At 39.9% G+C, this 25,038-nt stretch overlaps 1 protein-coding gene across 7 annotated transcripts in view; it reads right to left on the reverse strand.

Moving 5' to 3' along the window:
- The window catches only part of Rhobtb1 (Rho related BTB domain containing 1), a 129,725-nt gene that overhangs the window by 13,190 nt on the left and 91,497 nt on the right, over positions 1-25,038 (reverse strand). For all 7 annotated transcript variants that reach the window (XM_047552919.1, XM_047552915.1, XM_047552917.1 and 4 more), the window contains 4 exons: positions 24,689-24,792; positions 8,141-8,326; positions 4,695-5,668; positions 2,827-2,945 (listed from right to left, as the gene is read on the reverse strand). In XM_047552919.1, the coding sequence (XP_047408875.1) occupies positions 2,827-2,945; positions 4,695-5,668; positions 8,141-8,326; positions 24,689-24,792 (1,383 nt within the window). The remainder of the gene's footprint in view (positions 1-2,826; positions 2,946-4,694; positions 5,669-8,140; positions 8,327-24,688; positions 24,793-25,038) is intronic.

Consider the following 25,038-nt stretch of genomic DNA (forward strand, 5'->3'; position numbering starts at 1 on the left):
CACTGCTTACTACAAGCCCAGCATGCATTTTTAATGAACCACTTGCTGAGTACCTCGGGGGATAAAATTATGCTTACTGCTACATTAAAAGTAATGAGAAAAGATATATGTAAGATACAGCGTTCTTGAATATTAAAGGACGAAAATGTTAAAGCAACAATGGGTATAATTCCCTCTTTTCTGGATTTGCAAGTGAATTCTATTAATTCTCCCTGCTCCCACCAAGTGGGCTGAATTTCATGGGGTAAGTCCGACGACCTCAAGGCAAAGAAGAGTTAAATGATAGCCTAGGAAGGCCAAGTCCCAAGTGTGAAAACCAAGCCCCAGTATGCAGAAGGGAGAAGTGAATCCTGGAGTGTTTATATGAGTGTTGGATCAAGCGCCTCTTTTCTTGGCTTAGGGCCACCATCATCTTGCTTTCTTAAGAGTTTAGAAAGGGAACTGGAGACATTTTAACTTATATGTTTTTCAGGGTACAAGATCTTCACCCCTCATGGAAAGAATTTAACAAGAATACTCTGAGATAACAGTCTCTAACATTTGTTGAGCATTTACATGTTCTAGGTATCATAGTTGAGGCCTTACACGTGCATTCTCCTATTTTATTTACCCTTCGAAGAAGGTTCCCTTGTCATCCCCATTTTACAGATGAGGAAACAGGTTCAGAGAAGGTTGGTCACTTGCCCAAGGTCAAGCTGAGACTAGAGTTCACAACTACCAAATTATAGTGTATGCTGGAAATAAAAGAGAGGGGGCAGGAAAGGGTGGAAATGGGTTTTTAGTATACTGGCTAATGGAATTTTGGCACAGACTTTGGTGACTTGGTTCTGTGGCCTTTTTTCTTTTTCTCTTCTTTTTCTTCTTTTTTATTTTTTTGAACAGGTTTGACTGTACACATTCAAATTAACCTCAGCTGCCGTTTTGAGAAGTGAGTGACCTGGTCCTTCAGAGGGTGTGCTAAGCAGGTGGCCACCTCCAGCGATGCTATTAACCATTCGTGAGCATTCACGCTTGCTGCCAAGTTTTTGTTTTGGTCACCTCTCCCGCACATTCTAATCTGGAGAAGATTATACTCCCTTCTGTGAAGGGATAAAGGGGATTAGCATTTGTGAGGTCAGCCGGGACAGCAGCCTTTTGTGCCTGGGTTCCTGACCTTGATCAACTTTTCTCTGCTCACTTAACAGCAGGCTCTCTGCTGCACAATCAGCACACATTTGAGTGAGCCAGGAAAATAAGGGGGGCAAGCCTCTGAGCTCTTTATCTCTGGAGATTACTGAAGTCAGTAAAATGCCAGTTGGATGAGGTTTCACTAATTGGTGGCCACCCTGAATTTTTTTTAAGTAAGAGGGAAAAAATACCATCACCATCACCACCAAAATAAGACTGGTAGAGGCAGCCATTTACTTAGGCTGTTTATGAAGTGCTTTGAAGGGATTGATTCTCACACCTCACAACTACACTATGGGTTGTTATTGTCTTCCAGTTGGGAAGACTGGAGCTCAGAAAGGTTAAGTCATTCGACCAAGGCCACTCAGCTTCTAAGTGGAGGAGTTATGATTTGAGCCCCATAGTCCCTTAACTATGCAGGCTCCATCACATTGCAGCAATCTTAGTAATAAAGGCCCAAACATGTTTGATCCTTCAGAAGAGAGTTGGATTAGTTACAGGTAAGCACCTTCTGATTTATAAAGGTTGGTAGGTAACCAGAGAAGGGCAGTGGGATAAATTTTATGTCTTTTCCCCAAACAGCAGATGGTGGTTTAGGAGCAGCTGCAGTTTGTTCTGGAAGTGGGAGTGTGGCCTAGTGACCTTCTCAGTCCCAGCCATCCCAGGCTTGTGATTCTAGGATTCCGTTCCCTACTTGGGGATGCAAATGCAGGTTCCTGGGTCACAATGGGAGTGCTCAGATTTCTCTTTGAGCATCCTTTTTAAAAAGTTAGCTATTGTTTTCTGTATTTCTTCTGAAAGTTTGGAGAGATGCTGAGATAAGCAAAACAAGCCTCTTAGGACAATAAACTTGATGGGGTGTCCCCATGTTTAAAAAGAAAAGATTCTAAAAAATTATTGCAAAACTCAACAAAAATGCTTGTTCATTCTGGACTAAAGTAAAAAGTGCTTGCATGGATTTTTTTTTTTTTTTCAACAGAGTCTGTAAAAAGATAAAGACAGCATCTCTGGGGTACTGCTTGCTTTGTTCTAAGAATGTCTTTCTTTTGATGGGATATGACCCAGCTGTTTCCACTAGACCTAGGCAATTTGAAGTGTGTTCAGGGGAGTGACCATTTGCTCCAATGCTGTTTCTTTACAGTTGACAAACCCTCCTACCCCCTCTGCAAGGGCAGAGAAATCAGGGCAGAGCTGTGGAGTGCTGTAGCTTACTGCCACATGAGAGGGACTAAGTGCATCCCTCCCCTGCAGAAGAGGAGCCTGAGAACCAGGGTGAGGTTTCTAAGGTCCCCCCTTTTGGTTAAGGGCAGTACCGGACCCACGACTTAAGTGACTGAAGAACTCCTCACTTTCCTGAAGGAAGGGCTCTGCCCTTCTTATACTTGGTTTTGATAGTACTTTGGGGACATTTGTTTAAAAAGGAACAGGTCATCATGACTTCACGGTCAGGGATGCACTGCCCGTGTCAGTGCTCCCACACGAGTGATGGATCATCCATGGGGCCTCCCGACTGCGGAATTAGAAAAGGGTGGCCTCGCGCTGCCTGTTTCATGGAAGCAGTTAAAGACTAAAGTCGTCCGGCTACTTAAACATTTTAGATAAGCACACATGCACACCCACACCCACGAGACACCATTTGGCCTGGGGGAAGGCACATACCTCACTGTTGGCGCTTTCCACAAACGAGCCCCCGAACATGGCAGCCATCCACTCGCAGCTACAGATCAGCAATGGCTTGTGGGCACTGATCGCTCCATCATCCAAGATAAAGGTCACATCTGCCAAGGATGGAGGGAACACAGCCATGAGCCAGCTCTGCCCTAGGCTCAGAGGCTTCTATTCCAAGCAGACCCATCAACCTGTACCCTTCCTGCTCTCTCGTCCATAGGTACTCCCTGATTTCATGTCAACCTCCACTTTTGGCACAGCCATTTTTCACAATAAGGAGCAAGCATTTAACATAACACATAAGGTCACCACACAGATTTTCTGTGCCGAGAAGTAACAAAAAAGGAGAGGGATATTTTTCCTCCTCCTCCTTATGGAAAATTTCAAACGTATACAACAGGGCAAAGAATAATACAACTATTCCTTAAACTAAAATGTTTGAGTGTGTAAGTGTTTTGGACTTTGGATTTGTTCAGGTTTTGAAATATCTGCATAAACATAATGAATATCCTGGTGATGGAACCCAAGTTTGAACACAAAATTCATATATGTTTCATATATGCCTTATGCCCATAACCCGAAAATAATCTTATACAATATTTTTAGTACCCCTGTACTTTGTGACCTGTCACATGGGGGACAGATATGGAACTGTCCACTTGTCAGCATTCAAGCAGTTTCCAATCTTGATGCATTTCAGATTTTGGATATTCAGGTTAGGGTTGCTCAACCTGTACAACAATCATTCATTTACCTATTGTTAACATCTTGCAGTGTTTACTTTTGCTGTATGTATAGTTTTTATACACATGCATAGACTTTTTTAAACGAATAATGATACTTCATTCCTAACCACTTTATCGTGAATTTTCTAAAAATAAGAACATTCTCCTAAAAAATTAAAAATAATTTCTTAATGTCATCCACTGTCTAGTTCATGTTCAAATTTCTGTAATTATTCCTAAATTGTATTTCATAACTCTTTAAAAATGGCAGCTTCCTATTGAGTCTCCCACCCTTTATTTGGTTTGACTCTGCAATAAGGGGAAGGTGATTTAATCAACTTTAGTTTAATTTACTGTAGATCTCTGACATTTTCTTTCATTAACTTTCAAGGCTGCTTATACACCACAATGACCAGTGTTTGGAGTAAATATTATTCATAAGCTTTAAAATTAATGAAGACACTCAGTAACCATTTGCTAAATGGGTAGTTCCATGGCAGGGGCTAGGAAGGACAGACAAAAATAGAGGTATCCATATAAATAGAAGTCCGGAAGTCAACTTTTTCCAATGAAATGCATACCCACCCACACCCACACATACCCAGAGGTCAATTTTAGAACAATCGGCATAAATATCAAAGACAAAGGAAGGTCAGGAAAACTACAGAACAGCATGAGAGCAGAGGAGGAGGGGAGTGGAAGAGATGAGGCACCCTCATAGGAAGGTAAGGGCCACCAAATTCACGTCCAGGAATTCAGTGGCCTTAGGACCAAAGATCACTGCTGAGAGTCAATGAAGAATAGACTTGGTCAAGAACAGATGCTGATAGGGAACTGTGAGCATCAAGCTGGCTAGAGACAGGCGCAAGGACACCTGACTGAGGAACAGCACGGTGCGTAGGGAACAGATTTCTGTAACCACAAGTTTCCTCAACTGCAAAATGGGGAATAACCAATAACCAGTAAGTCTGATGAGAATTAAATAAGTTAATAGCTACAGCTTAGAAATGTATATGGAAAAAAAATAAGCACTTTCAAATGTTATTATGGTTAACCTTTCCTTCTGCTAGTTTGGCTAAAGTTTGATAAAACACCATCAAAGGTCTGCATGGCTCCACCAGGGGAGCTGCTCACCTGAGAATGTCCCCTTGCTGAGGCACTCTTTTATCCGGTTGGCTTTCCTGACGTGAAAGGCTTTCGTAATCTCCTGGTTCATAAAGGCTTCCTTGTTCATGATGTTTTCCACCATCATCCTCAAATCAAACATCTCTAGGACCTCTGCAATCTGAGCCAGGCCCACCAAATCCTTTTCCTTCTCATCCAGTTGTCCAGTATAAAGAAACTGGAGCAGGGTCCGGAAAGGGCCTGGCTGTACGGATGAGTCCATCCTGACCACAGTCACGGGGCCCACCCGCTTTGAAATGGGATTGACCTGCATTTCCTTGTGCATGCCAATGAACCCTTTGCTCCAGCCGGACAAAGCCTGCATCTCAGGAATGGAACCCTCGGCTTCAGGCCCCGGAGTCTCCAACAAGTTCTTGCTTGGAGACATCCCCTGATCAGCCTGAGGCCTTCTCGGGGCACCTTCTTCCCCTTCCTCATCTGCCCCAAGACTCAGCCTCCGGCCCTGAAGATTCCTGCTCTGCATCTCTTTCTCACAAACTCCTTCACCCCAACTTGGGGATTCTTCACATTCCATTAAAAAAAGATCATAAAATTTGGAAGAAGAGGTAGCAAGGTAAATTCGATGTGCAAAGATGTGCTCCTGGTCCTGAAGGATGAACAGGACGTCAGCACACAGTGGACTATCCAGTAAACAGGCAGCTTCATTAGTCCCCATGGAAGGACACTCGGGGATTTTGATGACTGGTGGAGGGGCTTTTGGAGGTAGGAAGGGTGCCTGAAGTAAAGGTTTCTGGACTTTTTTTAAGTGGGATTTCCAGAACTGCAGGTGCCGGCGGGAAATCAGCGCTGCACGAATTGCATTGTCAAATACATCCTTGATTCCGAACCGGTCAAATACACTTGTTTCATAGTATGGTATGCCAAGTTCCTTTGCAACCTCTCGGCCTTTTTCTGGGGGCAAAATATCCCCTCTCTTTATGGGCCTAAAAAAGAACATTTTTAAAAATTACAATCAGCCTTATTTTTGGGAAAAATAGTCACCAGGGGTTATCTAAGCACCTAATTTAATTATACCCTTAAAAACCTACTCAAGCTTTTAATAAAACTCTCAAAAAATCAACTACTAAACACAAGAGTTTGAAATATAAAAGGTTTATAACCGCAGATAAAAATGCTTTCAGTCGTAAGGGCAGTAACTAAAGTATTGCCTTTTAGTCACTATTTGCTCTTGGGCAAATTACTTATAACCTCTTTAACCATAAAACAGGTATGATCATAATGATTATCCAATCTTAAAAAACTATTGAAAGATTTAAATGAGATAATATATAAAGCATAGTACTTGGTCCACGATTAGAGTTTCATAAATCTTATTATCATTTTATCACTATCGTCATCATCTGTATCATCTTCTTCATCATCATCATATGCTTAAAATTTGCTTTATAACTTTAAAATGCATCTACTTAAATTTTTTAATTTGAGCCTTACAATAACTCTATGGGGTATTATTTTTGCTCTACAGTCTGAGAAAACTGAGGCAGGAAGTTTAAAAGTTTGCCTTAAGTCATATTTGCAAATTGTTGACAGATCTCTACTAAGCTATGAGTCTGGACTCTTCTACTCCAAGTAAAAGATCCACACCTAACACCTATTAAGTCTCCCCTACTGGATTCATCAATTCTTTTTCACAGCTTTCCCCTTCTCTTTTCATCTATTCCCTTCATCAGGCCCTCATCATCTTTTGCTTGAACTGGTCCATCAGTCTCTTAATTGGTCTTCAGACTTTTCAATTTTACCTCATAGTCCTTCTTTCTGCAAGAGTAGTCCTTAAATAACAAAGTGTGACTCGGAAGCACTTCTGTGTTCCCTTCCTATAATTCCACAAAGCTCATGGAATAAAGCCCACACCATTTAGTCTGGCACACAAGGCCCATGTCCAATCTAATTAAACCCAGAAGGCCAATATAGAAGCTGTGCAGCCATATTGTTACAGTATAATTATGTAAAGGAACCAAGAGATTCCAGAACATAGACAAGAGATGAGCTGGTGTTACGACTCTCCAAGAACACATTCTTGATTCCGGGACATATTCTTAGGAACCAATCTTCTAAATAAATATTTGGCCTTCAACACCAAAGGTAATATATATGATAGGTACTGGTATCAGGAGAGAAAACTGATAATAGGTGGCATTCGGATTTGGAGACCTGGGTGGAAAAAGATGGAAAATTGCACGGTGTTGTCAAAGGCAGAAGGGAAGTGCGGAAAGGCTTAATTTCAAGGCTTGTTCCTGTTGGCATTGTGTGTTCCTTGTTCCCAGGGCTGACTTGAAATTTGCCAACATGAAATTCTCCAGGCTTAGTTCAAATGCCACCTCCTTCATGGAACCTTCTCAAAATTGTTCTACAGAGGGACTGTCCCCTCTGCTGTTCTCTACAGCTCTGCAACACTCCTCCAGTCTTCCACATGCCCATGGGGTTCAATACTTACTTCCTAGTCCATGCATTTATGAATAGAGGGACTGTGAAGACTGAACACGAAATGTTTTCAGAACTTTTATCCAAATGTACTTAGGGTATCAAAAATTATCTAAAGGAAGTCATCTGCTTTCACTGTAAGAGCACATAAAGTTATGTCCACATAAAATTTTGTGAGAAGCCTATTAAGGCAAACATCAAAGCAAGGTATTAATATCAAAATGTTTTGAAAAGCTCGGCTCTCCAGCAAAAAAATATAAACATGAAAAAGAAGATACAAAAGTACAAAGGAAATCTGAGGGGGACACGTTTTAAAAAACTTTTATTTCTCCCCAAAATTAGAATCCACATTTCCTATATAGTGAAACAAATCCTCCTTCAAGTGTTTTTTTTTTTTTTTTTTAATTTGTGACACTTTGAAAATATAAGTAAGGACTAGAGACATTTAAAAAGTACTGTTTTTTTTTTTTGTTTTGTTTTTCAACTATAGGTTCAAATGATTTTTAGAAACTGGACACGGTTCTTTTGGGATATGTTCTCTCAGGTTGGACTGAGGAATATCAGGTCATTGCAAGGGCATATCTGTATGAACCTGATACTACCTGGAGCCAAAAATTATGGCTGATTATTCTGAGCATTAATTAATTTTTATGTCATTCTTGACATTATTATGGGCAGATAACATTTTGGATAAAACGTCACACATTTGAAAGCACTTCTACATGGACAATTTCATACTGAGAGAAGTCACTTCAAGCTCTGGTCAACCATTTTACAAAACATGGTTCCAACGTAAGACAGGATGCTCTGAGCACAAGAAGGGATGTCAGGGCACAGCCCTTCATGATTGACAGGCTGACATACAGCCTATGGCTGATCAATGGGATTCCAGGATCACTGAAGAACAGAATGCTAGGCTCAGAGACACTTCTAATTCTTAATTTGTGCCCTGAAACCCCGAGTCCTCGGCTTACCTGGCTAACGGGCGTCTAGCTCGATTAACAGCCTCCAGATCGGCATAGCGGAGATCGAGCTGGCAGCCAACTAGGACAACAGGTGTGCGAGGGCAAAAGTGCTTGATTTCTTGATACCACATGGTTTTCACATGATTTAGGGAATTGGGATTAGCGATCGAAAAACAGAGGACCACAACATCAGACCTAAAAGGGAACCACAGAAAGAAGTTCATATTGCCTGCAACTTTTTCTTTTACCACTCATCTAATGCCATGTCATGTCACAGTCAAATAAAAAAAAAAAAGGCCAGATATTAAAAGATATTAAAACACATCTCTGAGTCATGCAAACAGCCTGATAAGCCCCCACATTCCAGCACCAACACAGCCCGGTAGTCCATTTTCATATCGCACTGCTGAATGCTTATGCACTGAGAAGTTTCCAATGACGTTATTTTCTGGTAGAGATGGTTACCCCAACTTAACTCAGTCCTGGAGCCATAACATGCTGAACTATTTCTGTTCACAAGAAATAGTTTCAAGGTTAAAAAACAAAAAAACAAAAAAACAAAAAACTACCTTTTACCAGTTTGAAACATAAAGGTGACGATGACTTGACCCAATGAGATAAAGCAAACATTTTAAACACTGCTGAAAATGTCACAAGTATTTGCTGCTCAGGGTCAGCAAATACACAGAAGGATTTCTGCCCTTCTTCTCACTTAGGCACACATGTAGAGAGCACAACCACTTATCTGTTTCCGAAAAGAAAAATCCTGAACTTGAAGGAATCTTGATTTTTTTTTTTAACTAGGTATAAGGCATGGTATTTTACATACAGTTAGGCAAGAATTAGGTGGAGGGCTAATAAAATGAGAAAATACTGGAATCAGATTTTTCAAATGTTATACATGATACATAGCAGGTATAGAGGGAAAAGAAAAAACTGGTTTATAGTGAATTTTGACATGGATCTTCTATTTTTACATAATAACTTACCATTCTAGAAGTCAAAGAAATGTTTTATAAAACAGCTGTTCAAATATTGTTTGATGGATAACTGCTAAATAGGAACTATAAACCATCATTCCAGGTTAAAATATGCTCAATGATGACTTTCAAAACAGTGAGGTAGAAGAATATAGAGAATAGAAACAGCTACACGCATGAATTCAAGACTATCTTGCAGCTAAGTTCAGAAATAAACTCTTCTAATTTTATTAGATGTTAATTTATTGCCTTTATTGTTTATGTAATGAGAAGAATCAAGTCAATGAATCAAAACACCTTCTTTTTAAATCATTAATGAGCTTTCCCCCCTACATATCAATGAGGACAAACAAATATATGCAGGCAACCATAAAATTTCTAAAAATAATCATTTGCAATGCAGAAAACTGCAGGGTGCTTACATTAAATGTAATTCACAAGTTGAGTCTTTAAATTATATCCAAGAAAAATTGAACCAGACCATAGCAAGTAGAGGGGAAAGTCCTAAATTTAAAATATTTCAAATTATAAAGAAAACCTAGGACTCCAAGTAGATGAATGTATTAGTCTGCAGGGTTAGAATCTTTTTGAAATAAAGATATTATCTAAGATTCTTGGGTGCTGGAATAATGTGTGTAAAAATATGCACAAATATATAAATGAAAGGGAAGCATGTCTTGTCTTTGGGATTCTGATTTAGTTTGTGGAATATTCTGTGCTCAGTCTTACTTCCAATCAGCATAAATAACAGTACCCGGTAAAGCCAAGAATGCTTTGAATTTTACATTTTTTTACAGGCTGAGTTTTCTATTATTCATAATCCTATTTATATCGGGTATCTGATGAAATTCTGCTATAAGCTTTGTCCTGATCATAAAATAAAGCCATGAATTTTGGCACAGTGAGAATAATATGACAATATGTGAGGTTTGATACCATAGGGAAAGAATTGAGGAAATATATCCTGTACCTAAATGTGGAATAGTATGCATATGTATAAAATTATTCTAATTGGTGCCTTCTATTTCCATATAAAGGCACATGACTGTAAAGAACATCATTCTCAGAGCTTAATTTGTATGACAGACATGTAGCTAAATGTCAATTCTGTTATCTAATTTTATGATACAGCATGTGAGGTTCTGAAGTCAGAGCTAGCTTGGTTGCCAAGGTTACCGTGATAACACTCACACTATTGAGCACACAGGAGTCACCGTCCAGATGACCTGTTAGCAAGTACGGACAGGACCTTGGGGGCTGGAAAAAATGGAATCCTGTGATGATCGCAGCACAATACCATCACACAATACAGGTCTGGAGGGCTCAGCTTCTAACTATGTCACGTCAATATCTAAATGCATGAAATGCTGGGGGAAAGCTGGAAAAACAATTTAATGTTCTGTAAACATTTTGCCTCAAAACGATGGCAGTTAAAGAAAAGAGGCTGCCCTGAGAACAATGCTACCTCTGAAGTAGAAAAGTAACTTATTGAGTCGAAATTCTATTTGCATTTTGGAACAAAGTTTTCCTTTTTTCCCTTTGTATTGTCATTTAGTTGCTATGAGAATCCCTCTCCATTATTTCACACTGAAAGAAGTTAAAAATAAGATCGTATTTTGACTCTCGACTTGCTTTAAATGTCTTTTGTTTAACCTGTGTTGCTCTAAACATACGTGCAAGTGAAGAAAATTGGATGTTTGGGCCACACAGAATTGTTTTTAAGGTCTGCCATGTGAACGCTGTATCCTAACCCTGATTTCCGCCTACAGGCTGAGTATCAGTGAGCACCCAGATGGGAGATGCCCTGTTGGCACATTCCTCCTTCTTCCTTCCTAGCATCTCTTCCCAACATCGCTTCCTAAAGTGTAACACATCAGTATCCTCCGAAACAGAAACACCTATACAAGCAAGTGACTCTTCTGAGAATGCCATTTATTCTCTCTAGACTTTGAGGCCATTTTCTATCGTGTCAAAGAAGGCACAGGACCTGTGGTTAAGAATATCTCCAGCTTTAGGCAGAAGTCCAAGGAACTGGAGATATTAAATAACTTTTAATCAAAACATTCATTCCTGAGTGGAGACTGTTCAATGTCTGACATAAGCCTGTGTTTAAAAATGCCATTCCAATGAAGATAAAAAGAAAAGAGCAAGTTCTAGCATTTCTATTTTCATGGCTCTGTTACTTTATTTTACTTTGAAGAGTGAATTTAAAAATAATTGGGGGGGTATGATGAAGACATTTTCACATACATATCAATCAGGCAGTGGAAGTAGTGCAGAAATGACCTCAGAGGGGGTCCTATTTTGGCTGTAAAAGAATCTGATAGGATTTAAATGGAATCCTCCAGCTATTTGTGCTTGTAGAAAGCACAAGAATTTGAGAGTGCGAAGGGGAAACGCACAGGGTGAATGAGACTCTAAACCCCAGGACCTCCGTATTGAGAAAGGGTAGAAAGAGGTTGAGAATGTTTATTTCATTTATTTTCATTTAGAACAATAGGTGACTGGGCCAAATGGCTTAATTAGAGAAAGCCAGAGCCACAAAGGACTTAAGGGTATATGGTCTTAGTTGTTTGCCCATGGAATGTTTATTTTTTGGGGGAAAAACATGATTTTTTTGGTCCCTAAGGGGAAAATACCAATAGAAAAGTTTTGCTCCATTACTAACACATAAAATAATGCCTGTGAAATAATATTTTGATTAGTTAACTAAAAAACGGGTCCAAAATAATCCATGTGTTGCAACAATTGGGAATCTCCAGTTTCATAGGGGAATGGGAAGGAATCACAGAGATCAAGTCATTCAAAAATGCTTGAGCTGATAAAGCCAACCTTAGTTGTATCATTTTTTCTTCAGATATTAAACAAACTAGAAAGCATATTTTTTTCACTTATCTTTTAGGGGGGAACACTGGCCAAAGACAGCATGTGAAAGATTGGCAAAGACATTTGGATAACATAAGGAGTGCAAGTAAACTTGGGACCAGCCTTTTTGGGAGGATTAAGGAAAAAAATCTGAGAAAAGTGCATCTTACCCACATATCCTGGCCCTAGCCAGTCTTTGAACAGCAAATATGTTCTCAAAGCCTGTCTTTACAAAGTCTACATTCAAATAGAGCAAACTTGGTAGGAAAAATTGGAGAAGCAACCAGAAGCTGAACTATTTCTGCAGTCTGAAACACCAAATTCATCCATTGAAAAAAAAATGGTTGGAAAAGGGGTAGATAAAGCTGTACTACACTTAATCGTTAGGAATGAATTTTCTAAGTTCTCTCCTAGCACATATGTGCTGTGTTCTTTTTTTGGGATCCTATCCTCCCTTTTAGTTCATCTTTCCTTTTCAGGTTCCATCAACTTTGCCACTATTTCCAGTTGAGGAACTGTGGGCCTTGGGTTTTCTAATCTAAATGAAAGAATAATTCTGACATTATCTTTTGTCTAAGAGCAGTAAATCAGGCCCATCTGATGGGTGATGCAAAGGACAGTAGATTCCATCCCGTCCTCCAGGAAGCAGCGTGGGGGACAGTCATGTGCCCTTCTCCAATGTGCCCCATTCTGGTTGGGTCTCTTGCCAGACTAACACTGTGGTGACGAAGACAAAGCTGACAACGATGTTCACCTGAGTTCTGCATGGATGTATGTCCTTTGGTGATGACAGAAGCACAATGCCACACAATATAGTCTATATTGTACTTTTAAGCCTTTTACTCCAGGGCGGGATCCTGACTTTTTATGTCACCACAGCCTACCATTATTTAATTTTTTAGGAGCGATTCCTACTATCCTTTATATTGGTAGAGACTGCATGACATTTTAATGGGCTTCTTTTCTTTGTGGACATATACCTAAGTCCCCCTTCTGGCAAAGAGTCCAGCAGGAGTTTCCTGACCTCCACCTTTGGGGCGTCAAGCTTCCTTCTCCCTGCTGACAAGTGAGGCGGGTTCTTTACAGAAACATTTTCGAAACCATTCATGTCGACAACACACCTTTCATGCATACAGTCCGACAGTGCTATGCAAACAGACACATCAAAACAGCACAAAACAGCTGGGAGCATGGCAGAGAAAAGAAATGTGGAACACGTGGCTTGGAAAAGTTTAGTAGGGGAGCAGCCCAGTGTGTATGAGATGCAGAGGGAGTTGTCAGTGATGGTGCACAAAACCGCCTGGAGATGGATGGCTGTGTGAGCTCACACTCATGGAAGATGGAAAGGCCTGTAGGGGAGCGCCTGGCGGGAGCTCTGGGGAGAGCAGGGCAGAACCATGCAGCGCCCTGGATGTGAGCAGAGAAATCAAGTCCATACTTTACCAATAGCAGTGAGGCTTCTTAAGTACAGATGTTATGTGGGGAAAACTGTCAAGACACCCTGAAATATATCCAGATTGGGGAGTGATTAGCATGCGCAACTATCTGTTCCAAGCCTGTAACCGCATTTTTAGTAGGAAGCGACATTTTAAACCAGTCTTCCCCCACCCTCCGAGAAAGGGCCAAAGCAATGCACACTCTCAAGTGCAGGTGAGCCACACCGACATCCCACCAATGCCACCAAATCCTGAGAGAGATATGTGAGTCTTATAAAGGATTGATCCTGTCATCACAGTAGAAATACCACAGTGGGTAATGGCTCTACCAAAGAAAGTTGTGGGTTATGGTTACAATGGAAACAGATTCTTTGTCACTTGACATCCGTTTTCAATGTGTGGCAAACCATGATACTATTAGTGTATTCTTGGACCTCACACAATCACCAGAAGTGGAAGAAAGCATGTGACACTGGGTGAAGCGTAATCAATTTATTAAAAGAAATAGTCTGAACAATTTCATTTAACTCCTGGCAAATGAACATGGAATGCGCTGGCGTAAGACTCAGTTGGCAGCGAAAGGTGAAATTGTAATGAATTCTCTTCCAACTCCACCTCTAAGTTCTCAGGCTCTCTTACCTTTCCCAAAGCTAAATGACTGGGAGGTTTCGTTTCTACAGGTTTAGTGTTTTCTCTAGAGGGCAAAACTAGTTGTAGATAGGAGAAAACCTCCGGGTCAGTGAGAAGATCACGTGGGAATTTTCTGGGATTAACCTCCCTGAATCTTCTGGGACCAAAAGTCAACCAGCAAGATCATCTTACCACAATGAGAGAGGGACTTTGCCCAGGTCTCTCTGCAATCCTGTGACTCAGTCAAGGTACCAGGACTTGTCAAGTCACTAATCCAGTATTAATAAGCAGTCTTCGGATCACTTCTACCAGAGATAGTTCGGGATACCCTACTATGCACCAGACCTTTTTCTGGACATTAGGGACAAAGCAATTAGAAAAAGAACACCAACAAAGAAAAAAAAAAAAAAACCATAAAATAGGTAGTATGCTAGGTAGTGGAAAGTGCCAATCAGAAAATAAAACAGGCAAAGAGGACAGAAATATTGGGGAAAGCAGAAGCTGATGCTGAAAATGAGGTGATTAGGGAGGGCCTCACTGAGAAGGCAACATTTCAGTAAAGGACTGAAGGGAGGTAATGTGCCATTTTCTGGGGCAAGAATAGTACAGAGGAGGAAACAGCTGGTGCAAAGGCCCTGAGGCCACAGCATGTTTGGGATTTTTCCCTGGTGGGGAAGAGACTGTGATGTTGGAACAGTGTGGTGAGAAGGAAAACAGGAGAAGCACAACTCAGAGAAAGGCAGTGCTGGGTCAGGATAGGGAGGGTCTCACAGGTGTGTGGCTTTGACTTTGAGTGAGCTAGCCACTACTGACAAGGGGGCATGGTTAGGGATCAAGGAGGAAAAGGAGAAAGAAGTAGTTAAGACCAAAGAGAAGTGATGGTGATTCTGTTTGGCCTGAGAGGGGGTACAGAACAGGTGTTAAGTGACCACATTCTGTGTACTGAAGGCAGAGCCACAGGACATGGATGGGACACAAGACATGACTCATGGAGTCAAGGATGATCTAAGGCTTTTGGTCAGAGCATTTCTCTCTTGCCTGTTCCTGAAAGTGACATCTTTAGTTTAACATTTTTAACAAGGAATTGTAATGATTTATGTTACTGTCTTCCCCATTTAACTGAGTTCATTTTTAAAGGATTCTGTCCTTTTCGTATCCATCTCTCCCACTGTGCACAAGATAGTGTTTGTACCAAAGAGGTTCTTGATTAATGCTTATAAAAAGGCCTTGTAGATATTGGAGGGTAAAAGCTGCAGACCCAAGGACATCCACAGGTTGAAGGTCTAATAGAAATGAATCTGGGCTTAAAGTAAGTCAGGTGGGGCAGCAGTTGGGGATTTTAATAAAGAATGAAATAGAGGGGCAGGGGTTGTGGCTCAGCAGTAGTGTTTGCCTGACATGTGTGGTGCTGGGTTCCATCCTCAGCACCAAATAAAAATAAATAAAAAAACAAATGTATCATGTCTATTTACAACTAAAAAAAATTTTAAAAAGAATGAAATAAAATGTGAGCCATTATATCTCTTCAGACTATTATTGCTAAAAGATCATCATATACTATCTCTGGTACGTAGCAGGCGTTAACCAGTTAATATGTTTTAAAAAATTACTTAAATTTATCTAAAAAATCCATTTAACCGATCTAATTGGATATTTTCATAAGACCAGAATAACAATGGATTAATGATTTCTTGCAGGAATTAAGTTATCTTCAGCAGCAAAGGAAAGGTAAATAAATGGGCAGGTCACTTTTGGGTTTAGTTCTAGTTACAAAAGAATTATGGCTAAGGAAGCCTTCTATTCCACAGACCGTCTTGCTTTTGAAAAAATACACAATAAAACAAAAGTCACTAAAGGAAAGTCAAGATAATATATTTAAGAGTGAATTCACTAATTGGCTTTATCTTTCTGCAATTCAGAATTTTGTCCTTCTGACTATGCCCTCTAGGTTGAGGGCAGAGGCATGCCTAGGGGAGAATAAAGTGGTGGGATAATTTTGGAAATCTAAGAGTATCTAACATTAGCGGTTACTAGAAAGCACTGTGTTTAGGATTCACTAAGAAAAATATCTGTGAGAAGGTTCTATAAAACAACAAAGTATTAGTTATTGCTGTGGAATTGCTGAAAGGCAACAGAATTACCCACTGAAGACTGCAGAATTACTTAACAATCTCTCCCCACCCCCAATTTAAAAGGGAAACCTGTGTGTGGGTGCCACTGATTTCTTCATCAGAGAGTTCCAGTATAGAACATCACAAACTGAGGCTTTCTCTGCTTTCAAAAAGAAAAGTCAACACACCTTGCTAAATTTGACCCACCTTGTCAAACCTGCTGTTATTAAGTTAAAATAGGAAGAGAGACAGGAATGCACACACAAGACATCAACATATTCAACAATGAACTTGGTCCTGATTCTCTTTGCTCATCTCGGTGACCTCATTACTCATACTCTTGTGACCCCTTCTTTTGGGTCAATCAATTCCTTTCTGGCTGAGCCACAAAGGGTCATCTTTCCCAGCCATGTGACCAATGTCTGGACAGCAGCCAGAATCCTTCATCTTGGAACACAAGTGAGTCCAGTCAGCCACTGGGACTTGTTGCTATCTCAACTTGCTTTCCAAGGACAGTTTCATCCTGAGGGCAGGTCTGAGTCAGGGACAGGGATTCCAGCTCTTTTGATGTTTCTTCTAGCTACAATACAAGATGTTCCACTTCAAAGCAGGAAGGACAGTGTGGGACAGCAGGCAGAGAGTGGCACAGGGCATGGTATACACAGGTTTTCTGTCAGATGATTTGGTTTCATTGGAATCTTATGCTTGAGTGATTCAGCACGGAATCCATACATTTCCACCACAAATTTGATATTTTGAATTATTTGTATGCATTTAGTCTAATGTATTTTTTGTTTGCTTGGGGTAAGTACATAATGGTAATAATCCACCTTCTGTTATTGAATTTAATGCTCCTCTTAGGGCAAGTGAAATACTACATACACATAATTATTCAAAAAATTATCCTTAAAAAGGTCTTGGAAATGATACCCAGAGAAGAAACAACCTAAAATTGGAAATGCATTATTATTATTATTTTAATCATTATTTTATATATATGTATATATATTTTCAGTTGTAGGTGGACACAATACCTTTATTTTATTTTTATGTGGTGCTGAGGATCGAATCCAGGGCCTCACACATGCTAGGTGAACACTCTACCACTGAGCCACAGCCCCAGTCCAGAAATGCATTATTATTAACACAAGTAATTTTGGTTAAGAAGAGTAATTAAAATAAGGCATTTCACACAGAGAATTCACAAATCCAAAAACTGTGTGTGGGGGGGGTTGTTCTCAGGATATGCTTGAGTTTATCTGTTTCCTTTTTCCACTGGCCTGATAGCTCATCCCCCATATGCGAATTCTTAATGGTGAAGCCAAGCACCAGCCCTTTCCCTCTTCATCACCTTTGGGTAGGTACATTACTTGTTATTCTTACTATACATTTATACATATAAAATTCAACCTAGTAAAAATAATTTGGAGTATTGGGTAAGAATATTTTCTTAGAAGATCTTGGCATGTATGAGAGAATGATCAACAGACACAGTCACTCATTCTATTAACAATTATTGAGCTCTCCTATACCAGACCTGGGCACTGGAGACACAGAGTAGGAAGACAGAAATCTCTGTCCTGAATATACTAGGAATAAGAGAATAAGGGGAAGGGGAGAAAGTGAAGGAGTCAATTTTGATACGATGCAGGATTTGCCAAGGTATTCTATGGGAACATGAAGGAGAGACACTTCGCAAGAATCCTGAAGGTGAGAGGGAGAATAAGGAGAGTTCAGAGAGAACTTCTGGGACAGTGTGACACTTGCTCTAATTCTTAGAATATTAGTAGTAATTAGTTGGTTTAAAAATGGTTGGGGTGGGGTATAATTTCTAGGTGGATATAATGCATACTGTGGGTTTAAAGGCTTCAGAGGACTTGGACCTATAAATGTTTTGTTGTGTCTAGAGCAAGAGATGAGGCTGGAATGGGAGAATGGAACCCAATCCACAGAGACAAGCAAAGATGGAGCCCCACACCACGGTGCACCTACTGCTTCAAGTGAGAGGACATACCTGATCACCCAACTCTGCATTCAGTTTCCAGCTGGGGTGGCTGGGTAGGAAATGCACACCCTATTTGCACACTTCAGGGATTGCCATTACATTCCCTGGTTCTAGAATGACTCGGCTATGAAACAATATTGCTACTATCTACTAGAGAAAACTTTCACAGAATTGAGTGTTCTCTATTTGGCTACCACAGAATATTGGTAAAAAGAATCTTCTTTGAAAAAGAAACAAACACAATCACAAGCAAAGAAACAATTCATGTGGTCAGATAGTAGCCTAGGAGCTGAGGGCCCTACCTCTGGGAGAAGGGAACCAGTGTAATTTTGTGTAACAATATGATAGAGTCCTATCATTTGCTTTGACATTTTATAAATATCCCATTCCCTATATTCAACAATTAAGGATCTGTTTCCATTTTTTTCCCATACGTTCAAAGGAATGATTTATATTTTCAATGAGGATTGACTTAAAGTTCAATAAAGAATTAAAACATATAGTCTACCAAGCAAGCATTTTCAAATATCATAGATTATATTGTTATAGAGATGTTTCTCATCTTAAAATCTTTATTGAGATATGACATTCAACTGCATGTTTAGTGCTTTTAATTTGATTAATTTTGACATATGTATTCATCTGAAATCATTATCACAATCAAGATAACAAACATTTCCATCATCCCCCAAAGTTTCCTCATGTTCCTTGGTAATCCATCCCTCCACTCCATCATCTTCTCTGGGCAACCAGTGATCTACTTTTGTTACTACAAATTAGTCTGTCTTTTCTAGACTTCTATAGAAATGGAATTACAGAGTATGTATTCTTTTTTGCTTGCTTCCCTCATTCAAAAGTTCTCACTCTACAAGGATGCCTCCTTTTTGGTTGAGGTTTGCTAAAAAGCATCATAACTCCATGAGAGTGTTCACCAAAGCGTGGCTGAAGGACCACTGGCTTCAGAATCATCCAGGTACTGGCTAAAATTGGCTGCTTTACCTCTTCCCAGAATTCTTATCTCAGAATAACTGTTATGCTTAAGTTCACTCAAGAATGAAAACTAACAATTTTAGAATAACCTTTCAGGGAACAGTATTCCTATCTCTTGATCCAAATAACTGCTCTTACGTCTTTTCACTTTCTTCTATAACCTGAGTAACTTTAGTTCTTTTTGTTACAGTAGCACACAGGACTCAGTGTCTTCAGGACATAACCTGTAATAATTGTCCTAGACCCATCGGTACTAATACACTGGTCTATATTACTTTTTTCATAAAGTACATGCATTGCTAGATTTCTTCTCATTGCTATCTTGCTGTACATTTATAAAACCCACCATCAGGACCAGGACTAGGGGGCAATAGTAAAACACTTGCCTCAGGTACAAATGTAAGGAGGTACAAGAAAAGCTCAGTAATCCAGATGAATACTATTTTTAAAACAAAAATTATGACAAAAAAGCCACGATGAACAACATATCAACCTTATAAATAAAGTCAGGATCAGTAACATTACCATATGGAGCCTGAGGCAGAAGGGAAAAAGCAAATACTAATAATGATCCTGTCTTTTAAAATTATTAATATTATTATTTACATTTCTAAGTCCATGGTGAGAGACTCATTGGCCTTGCCTAGTCCTGGCCCTGGTCCATCTCCACTTGATATATTTCCTGAAATAATCATTAGAATAATCTAGAAGTCATCATTAGAACATTAGGTCTGACCCAGCATTTAGAATGTGCTATGTACAACAAGAGGTAACTTATAACACTCTATCTAGAGGCATTAAAGACCCAGTCACCTCGACATTTTTAAAGGTCCTCAACTGAGCATTCAAAATGGGGTGTGTTTGTACCATATCTGATTACATGCGCCTTCGACATGAAACCAAACCCATCTTATCTAAACAGACACCCAGAAACCACAGCGCTGATTAATGTTATCATTTAAAACATGTACTGCGCTTCTCACAGGAGCGTACAACATTTGAGAAAAATCAGTGTAAGAATAAACTATATAATAACTGGGTTCCAACCAGACTGAAAATATGCTGGGAAACTCCGGGATAAAGGCAAGTAGAGTGGTCCTGAATCTTTCAGTTATATGTTTTGGGGGAAACATGTCAAATAAATGACCCAAGATTCCAATTCACTCTCAAAAAGCTTGCTTGGATCTATCATCTTTACTGAAAGCAAAAGGACTAATGTTTAGCCACTTCTGAATGCATGTAAAGAATTAGGTTGTTTGCTGTGGATAAAAACAGTTAAGAGAAGTACAGGAATATCAGCTAGAGAGAGATGGTGAATGCAGGTCTTTCAGGGTCCACATAGGACAGAAGTCTTATGCTGTACCAGGAGGAAATTTAAAGTAGACTTGTCATCTGTCACTCTCATCAGCCACACAACATGGTAGTAAAAGAGGATACAGACTTTGGAGTCAGAACCAAGTGGAAAGTTCAGTTCCACTCTGTCCTTGTGGTCCTTTCTGGTACCTGTTTCCTAACTGTGAAATAAGCTCACTTCGCAGGGTTACCATGAGAATGAAGTGGGACAGGATATCTGATTCATGGGGTTCCTTGATTAAATTGTAGTTGTGTCATTACCTTCAGCACCATCAGATTTACTAAGTGTCTGAAAGTTATCTGGCCCTAAGACAGATCAGTGGAGGAGGTTTTCAAAGAGAGGAGACCAAAAAATACCATAATTATTTATATTTGGTACAACTGAAGGAGAGCATCGGAGGAGCCCAAGATGTTCTGTTGGAGGAAAAGCCCACCCTATTTGTCTATCTTTTTTGGGGGGGGGGTATCAAAGTGTGAACATTTCATTCTTCTAAGCATTCCAGGGAAAACTCTTAAGTGACATTCCTTTAAGAAGAGGCTCCCTCTTTGCCAACAAAGAACAGCTGATCACAGTCATGGTTACTATGTTCAGTTTTGTTCTTGACATTTCAAAAGATCCAGAAAAGAACTTCAAAAGTTCGTCCAAAAGTGGATAGAAAGTAGGTGGTGGGCAGAAAGGTTATGAGATAGTTGGGGCCATTCATTCCTGAGAAAAGAGGGTCTGCAAGATTTCAGATGTGAGAAGAGTCAGGGTGCTGATGCTACCTGCAGCCCTCCTTCTCCCTCCAAAGGAAGGACTTCCATCGGTGCTGATTCTCAGCTGGATGGGCAGCAGCTTCTTTTCCTAAAGGAAAGGGGTCAACCAGATGAGCTCCTGGGATCTCCATTTCTAAGCTTCTGCCCAAATACGGAAGAGCCAACAGAAACCCAGATCACCAATGTGGTATAGTTTCTAGCTGCATCCTTTTTACACTAAGGTGCAGGTAGCTTGGCACAGTGGCAAGAGTAAGAGTTGGGAGTAAGCAAGAGCTAGGTGTAAATCTGCCTCCAAGACTCACCACTGGTTAGATTATGGCAGTCAAAGTTCTCAACCCTTTACTCATTTGTAGCATGGAAATAATCTCTGCCTGCTAGGTCTCCTGAAAGGAATAACTAATGTTGGCAAAGCTCCTAATATGTTGGCTGGCACAGTGTAGTCTTTCAATAAATTAGAGCTATTATTTTAATTGGCTTAAAAATGAGTTGAATAGTTGCCCTTAAATCAAGAAGATAGCAATGATATTCTGGTTATAGTTATACAGTTTTCATACTTGGAAAACTGCAAATTCAGGTTGGCAGACTGCCTACTACTGATACCCCTTGACTACTCAGAAAACTAGAGCTCATCCATGCCAAAAAATGTATGAGGGGTGACATGTTAACTTCCTTTGTACTAGGAAGCAAAGGAAACTGAGGGCAAGGCCTGAGGTTTCATGGGATGAGTCTGGTTTCCCTCATGGTCACCACAAGAATCTAATTAATTGTTTTAAAAAGGTTCTAAATACCTTGGAATATATTCCACATGCCTCCAAGTTTATGTCTGCTGCTCATCCCATTGACTTGTAGTTCAAACCAAGTAGAGTAAAAACAGTAGTCAAAATACAGTTTTGCAAATCAAACATCAGCTTTCTCACAGCAATGAAAAGAATTGGTCAAAGCTCCATACTGAATAAAAGAAACTTAGGCTACCAGATTTTTCGATAAAATGTAACTTTTGGAAGCTACAGCAATGTGTTATTACATATTTAGTATGTACAGAAAGATGATGGAAGGGGGCTGGGGATATAGATTAGTTGGTAGAGTGTTTGCCTTGAAGATACAAGGCCCTGGGTTCAATCCCCAGCACTGCCAAAAAAAAAAAAAAAAAAAAAAAAAAAAAAAAAAAAAAAAAAAAGAGCTCTGGCTTTCGTTCTTAACTAGCTCTGGGGTCTATGGCAGGACACGTAGAGGCAGTGGAGAATCAGCAAGGACAGAGGAAATACAAGGTACAAACACAAAATGAGACCCCAAGGAGAATGTGGCCAGAAACACACGTGGGCAAGTTTCCTGAAGCCCCTCTGTGTCACTCAGAGAAGCAAACTTGGCTCGGGGAGTACTTCCTGTTTCTATCAAAGGGGGAATGGGTTAATGGAACCAAACATTACAGACAAGGGAGCAGAACAATGTACTTTGAACTGATGGAGCCACAGGAAAGAGCAGCTTGTTTTCATTGGGAGTGAACAAACACAGGCATGACATGCTGTAAAATGACTCTGGCTATCAGGGAGCTGGACGGGGCCCAGTATGGAGCTGTGAGGGCCAGTGGGCCATTAAGCAAATCCTAAGCAGGAGTCTTATGAGAAGTGGAGCAACCCTTCCATCACAAAACAAGTTTTACATGACAGGGCCACACTGAAATTCATTGTTTCAAGTGCATACATTTCAAGTGGTCATAAACTCTGCTGAAATGATCACTAAGAGTCTAAACCTAAATATCCCAGTAGGCTCAGCTTTAGGCCAATCTTTGCATGACACCTTTATAGAAGTGAAGTTACAAAAATTCCTCAGATATCTATCTTACCCTTTTTTACTGAAAGATATCATTTTAAAATCATGCTTCCTTAAAGCCACAGATATGACAAACCTGACCACACAGTTGTTATAAGCAGCTTTATTTTTTTTTTTTTTTTTAATATGCAGAATAACTAGGAAGAAAACCTGAACTGGCAACTAAGATAACCATCAAGAACATTATGAGAAGAAGGAAAGAAAGGAAAAAAGAGAAGAGAAAGGACCTATGATGCTGGATAGTAAAAGTCCTTGTTATAAAGGGGACATTAAAATCATGTTTTACTTCCATATGTCCCATTCTGAGTCCCCTTGAACAAACTGTTCTAAATCATAGGTTTTTTCAGCATGTGAACTACTTTTCTGGAGTAGGGCAAACCCTTGCAGCAATTTACTCAGTATTTTAGGCCACTTTGATAAACACCCATAAAAATTTGTTCAGAGAGCTACCAGATTGAAGAAATAGAGAAATTTTCAAAAGGCTTATCTCATTACCAAGGTGTAATACACATGCTTGGAGTATCTAATCCAATCCTGTGAAGTAACATGGTGTTTGATATTAAGAAGGGACAACTAAGACATGATATCTAAATTCTGAGTTTAAAATGCAATGTGTTAATTTACAATTAAGAAGGGTTGGGAATGTAGTTCAGTGGTACAGGCCTGGGGATATAGCTCAGTTGGTAGCGTGCTTGCCTCACAAGCACAAGGCCCTGGGTTCAATCCCCAGCACCACAAAAAAAAAAAAAAAAAAAAAAAGTAGTGGTAGAGTACCTGTCTAGCATGTGCATGGCCCTGGGTTCCATCTCCAGTACTCCTGCACCCCAATTTTCTTTTACAATTAAGAAGGAAGAAAAATCTCTACCTTATCTGTATTTTAATAGCTATGACCCATTCATTGAGAGATATTTCAAGTTATTGTGACAGGCAGAAGTTGCTAAATATTTTAAGACACTTTAACTACATTCCTACCCATGTCAGTGTCCTAGATTAATCTTTCCTTTACTGGATTTTTTCTTCTCCTTTTTTTTTTTTTTTAAAGAAAAATAGACGTTAGTATTTCAGTTCATTTTGGAAACACGCCTTGTGAAGGACTTCAGAGATATTTTCCTTTCTTTTAAAAAATGACCTTCAAATAAAAATAAGAGACTTTGCAGAAAACACAAAGCCCAAAGCAAATAACGTCAGACTCTGCTAATATGGTCGTGAAAAGACCAAAGAGACCTTCTGAAGCAGAGTAGCCAAGTGCTAAAATAGCTTAAAACATCTTAACAGAAGTCAAATGAAGTGTAACTCAGGAAAACAGCCATCAAAGTAGCCCAAAGACGGGATGACAAGACCACATCCTCATCTAGTAAACTTCCCAAACTGACTAGTACTGGTTGTTTTAAACTGGAATTTCCTGAGTGGCAAAGCAAACTCTGTTTTTCTTGATATCAGGAAAAAACACCATTTTTTTTTTCTTCTTAGACATAAGTAAAGAACCCAAGACATTTCAAAAGGCCATTATGATGTGGTTTTTGTGGATGGGTGAACCAGCTGCTGGGTTTCAAAAGGTAATTTTACTCAAGTTCAGTCACACTGAACTAGTCTTGTTTTACCTGCCATATGCAAATCGCCTGTCCTTGTGATGATCGCCAAAAGTATCCCAAAGCCTGAGAGAAACACTCACTTCATCAACCACATCTCGGGAACGCTCCAAGACCTGCAGGAAAGAGAGACAGAGCCCATGTGCTCAGTGTTAATCACAGACTTCCCAGGAAATGGGGTGCAAGTCGACACCCCTCAGGGTCTCTCAACCCACTGGCATTTAGTTTCCTCAGTTCATCTACTGGGACTTAAGCCAGCTCCTAACTCATGCGCTGGAATCACTTGACTCAGCCCCACTCAGGCTGCTGTGGCACATACTTCCAAGTTTGCCCTTTGCTTCTGTTTCCTCTTGTAGCACTAA

Source organism: Sciurus carolinensis, chromosome 5 (genome assembly GCF_902686445.1).
Source record: "Sciurus carolinensis chromosome 5, mSciCar1.2, whole genome shotgun sequence".
Taxonomy (NCBI): Eukaryota; Metazoa; Chordata; class Mammalia; order Rodentia; family Sciuridae; genus Sciurus; species Sciurus carolinensis.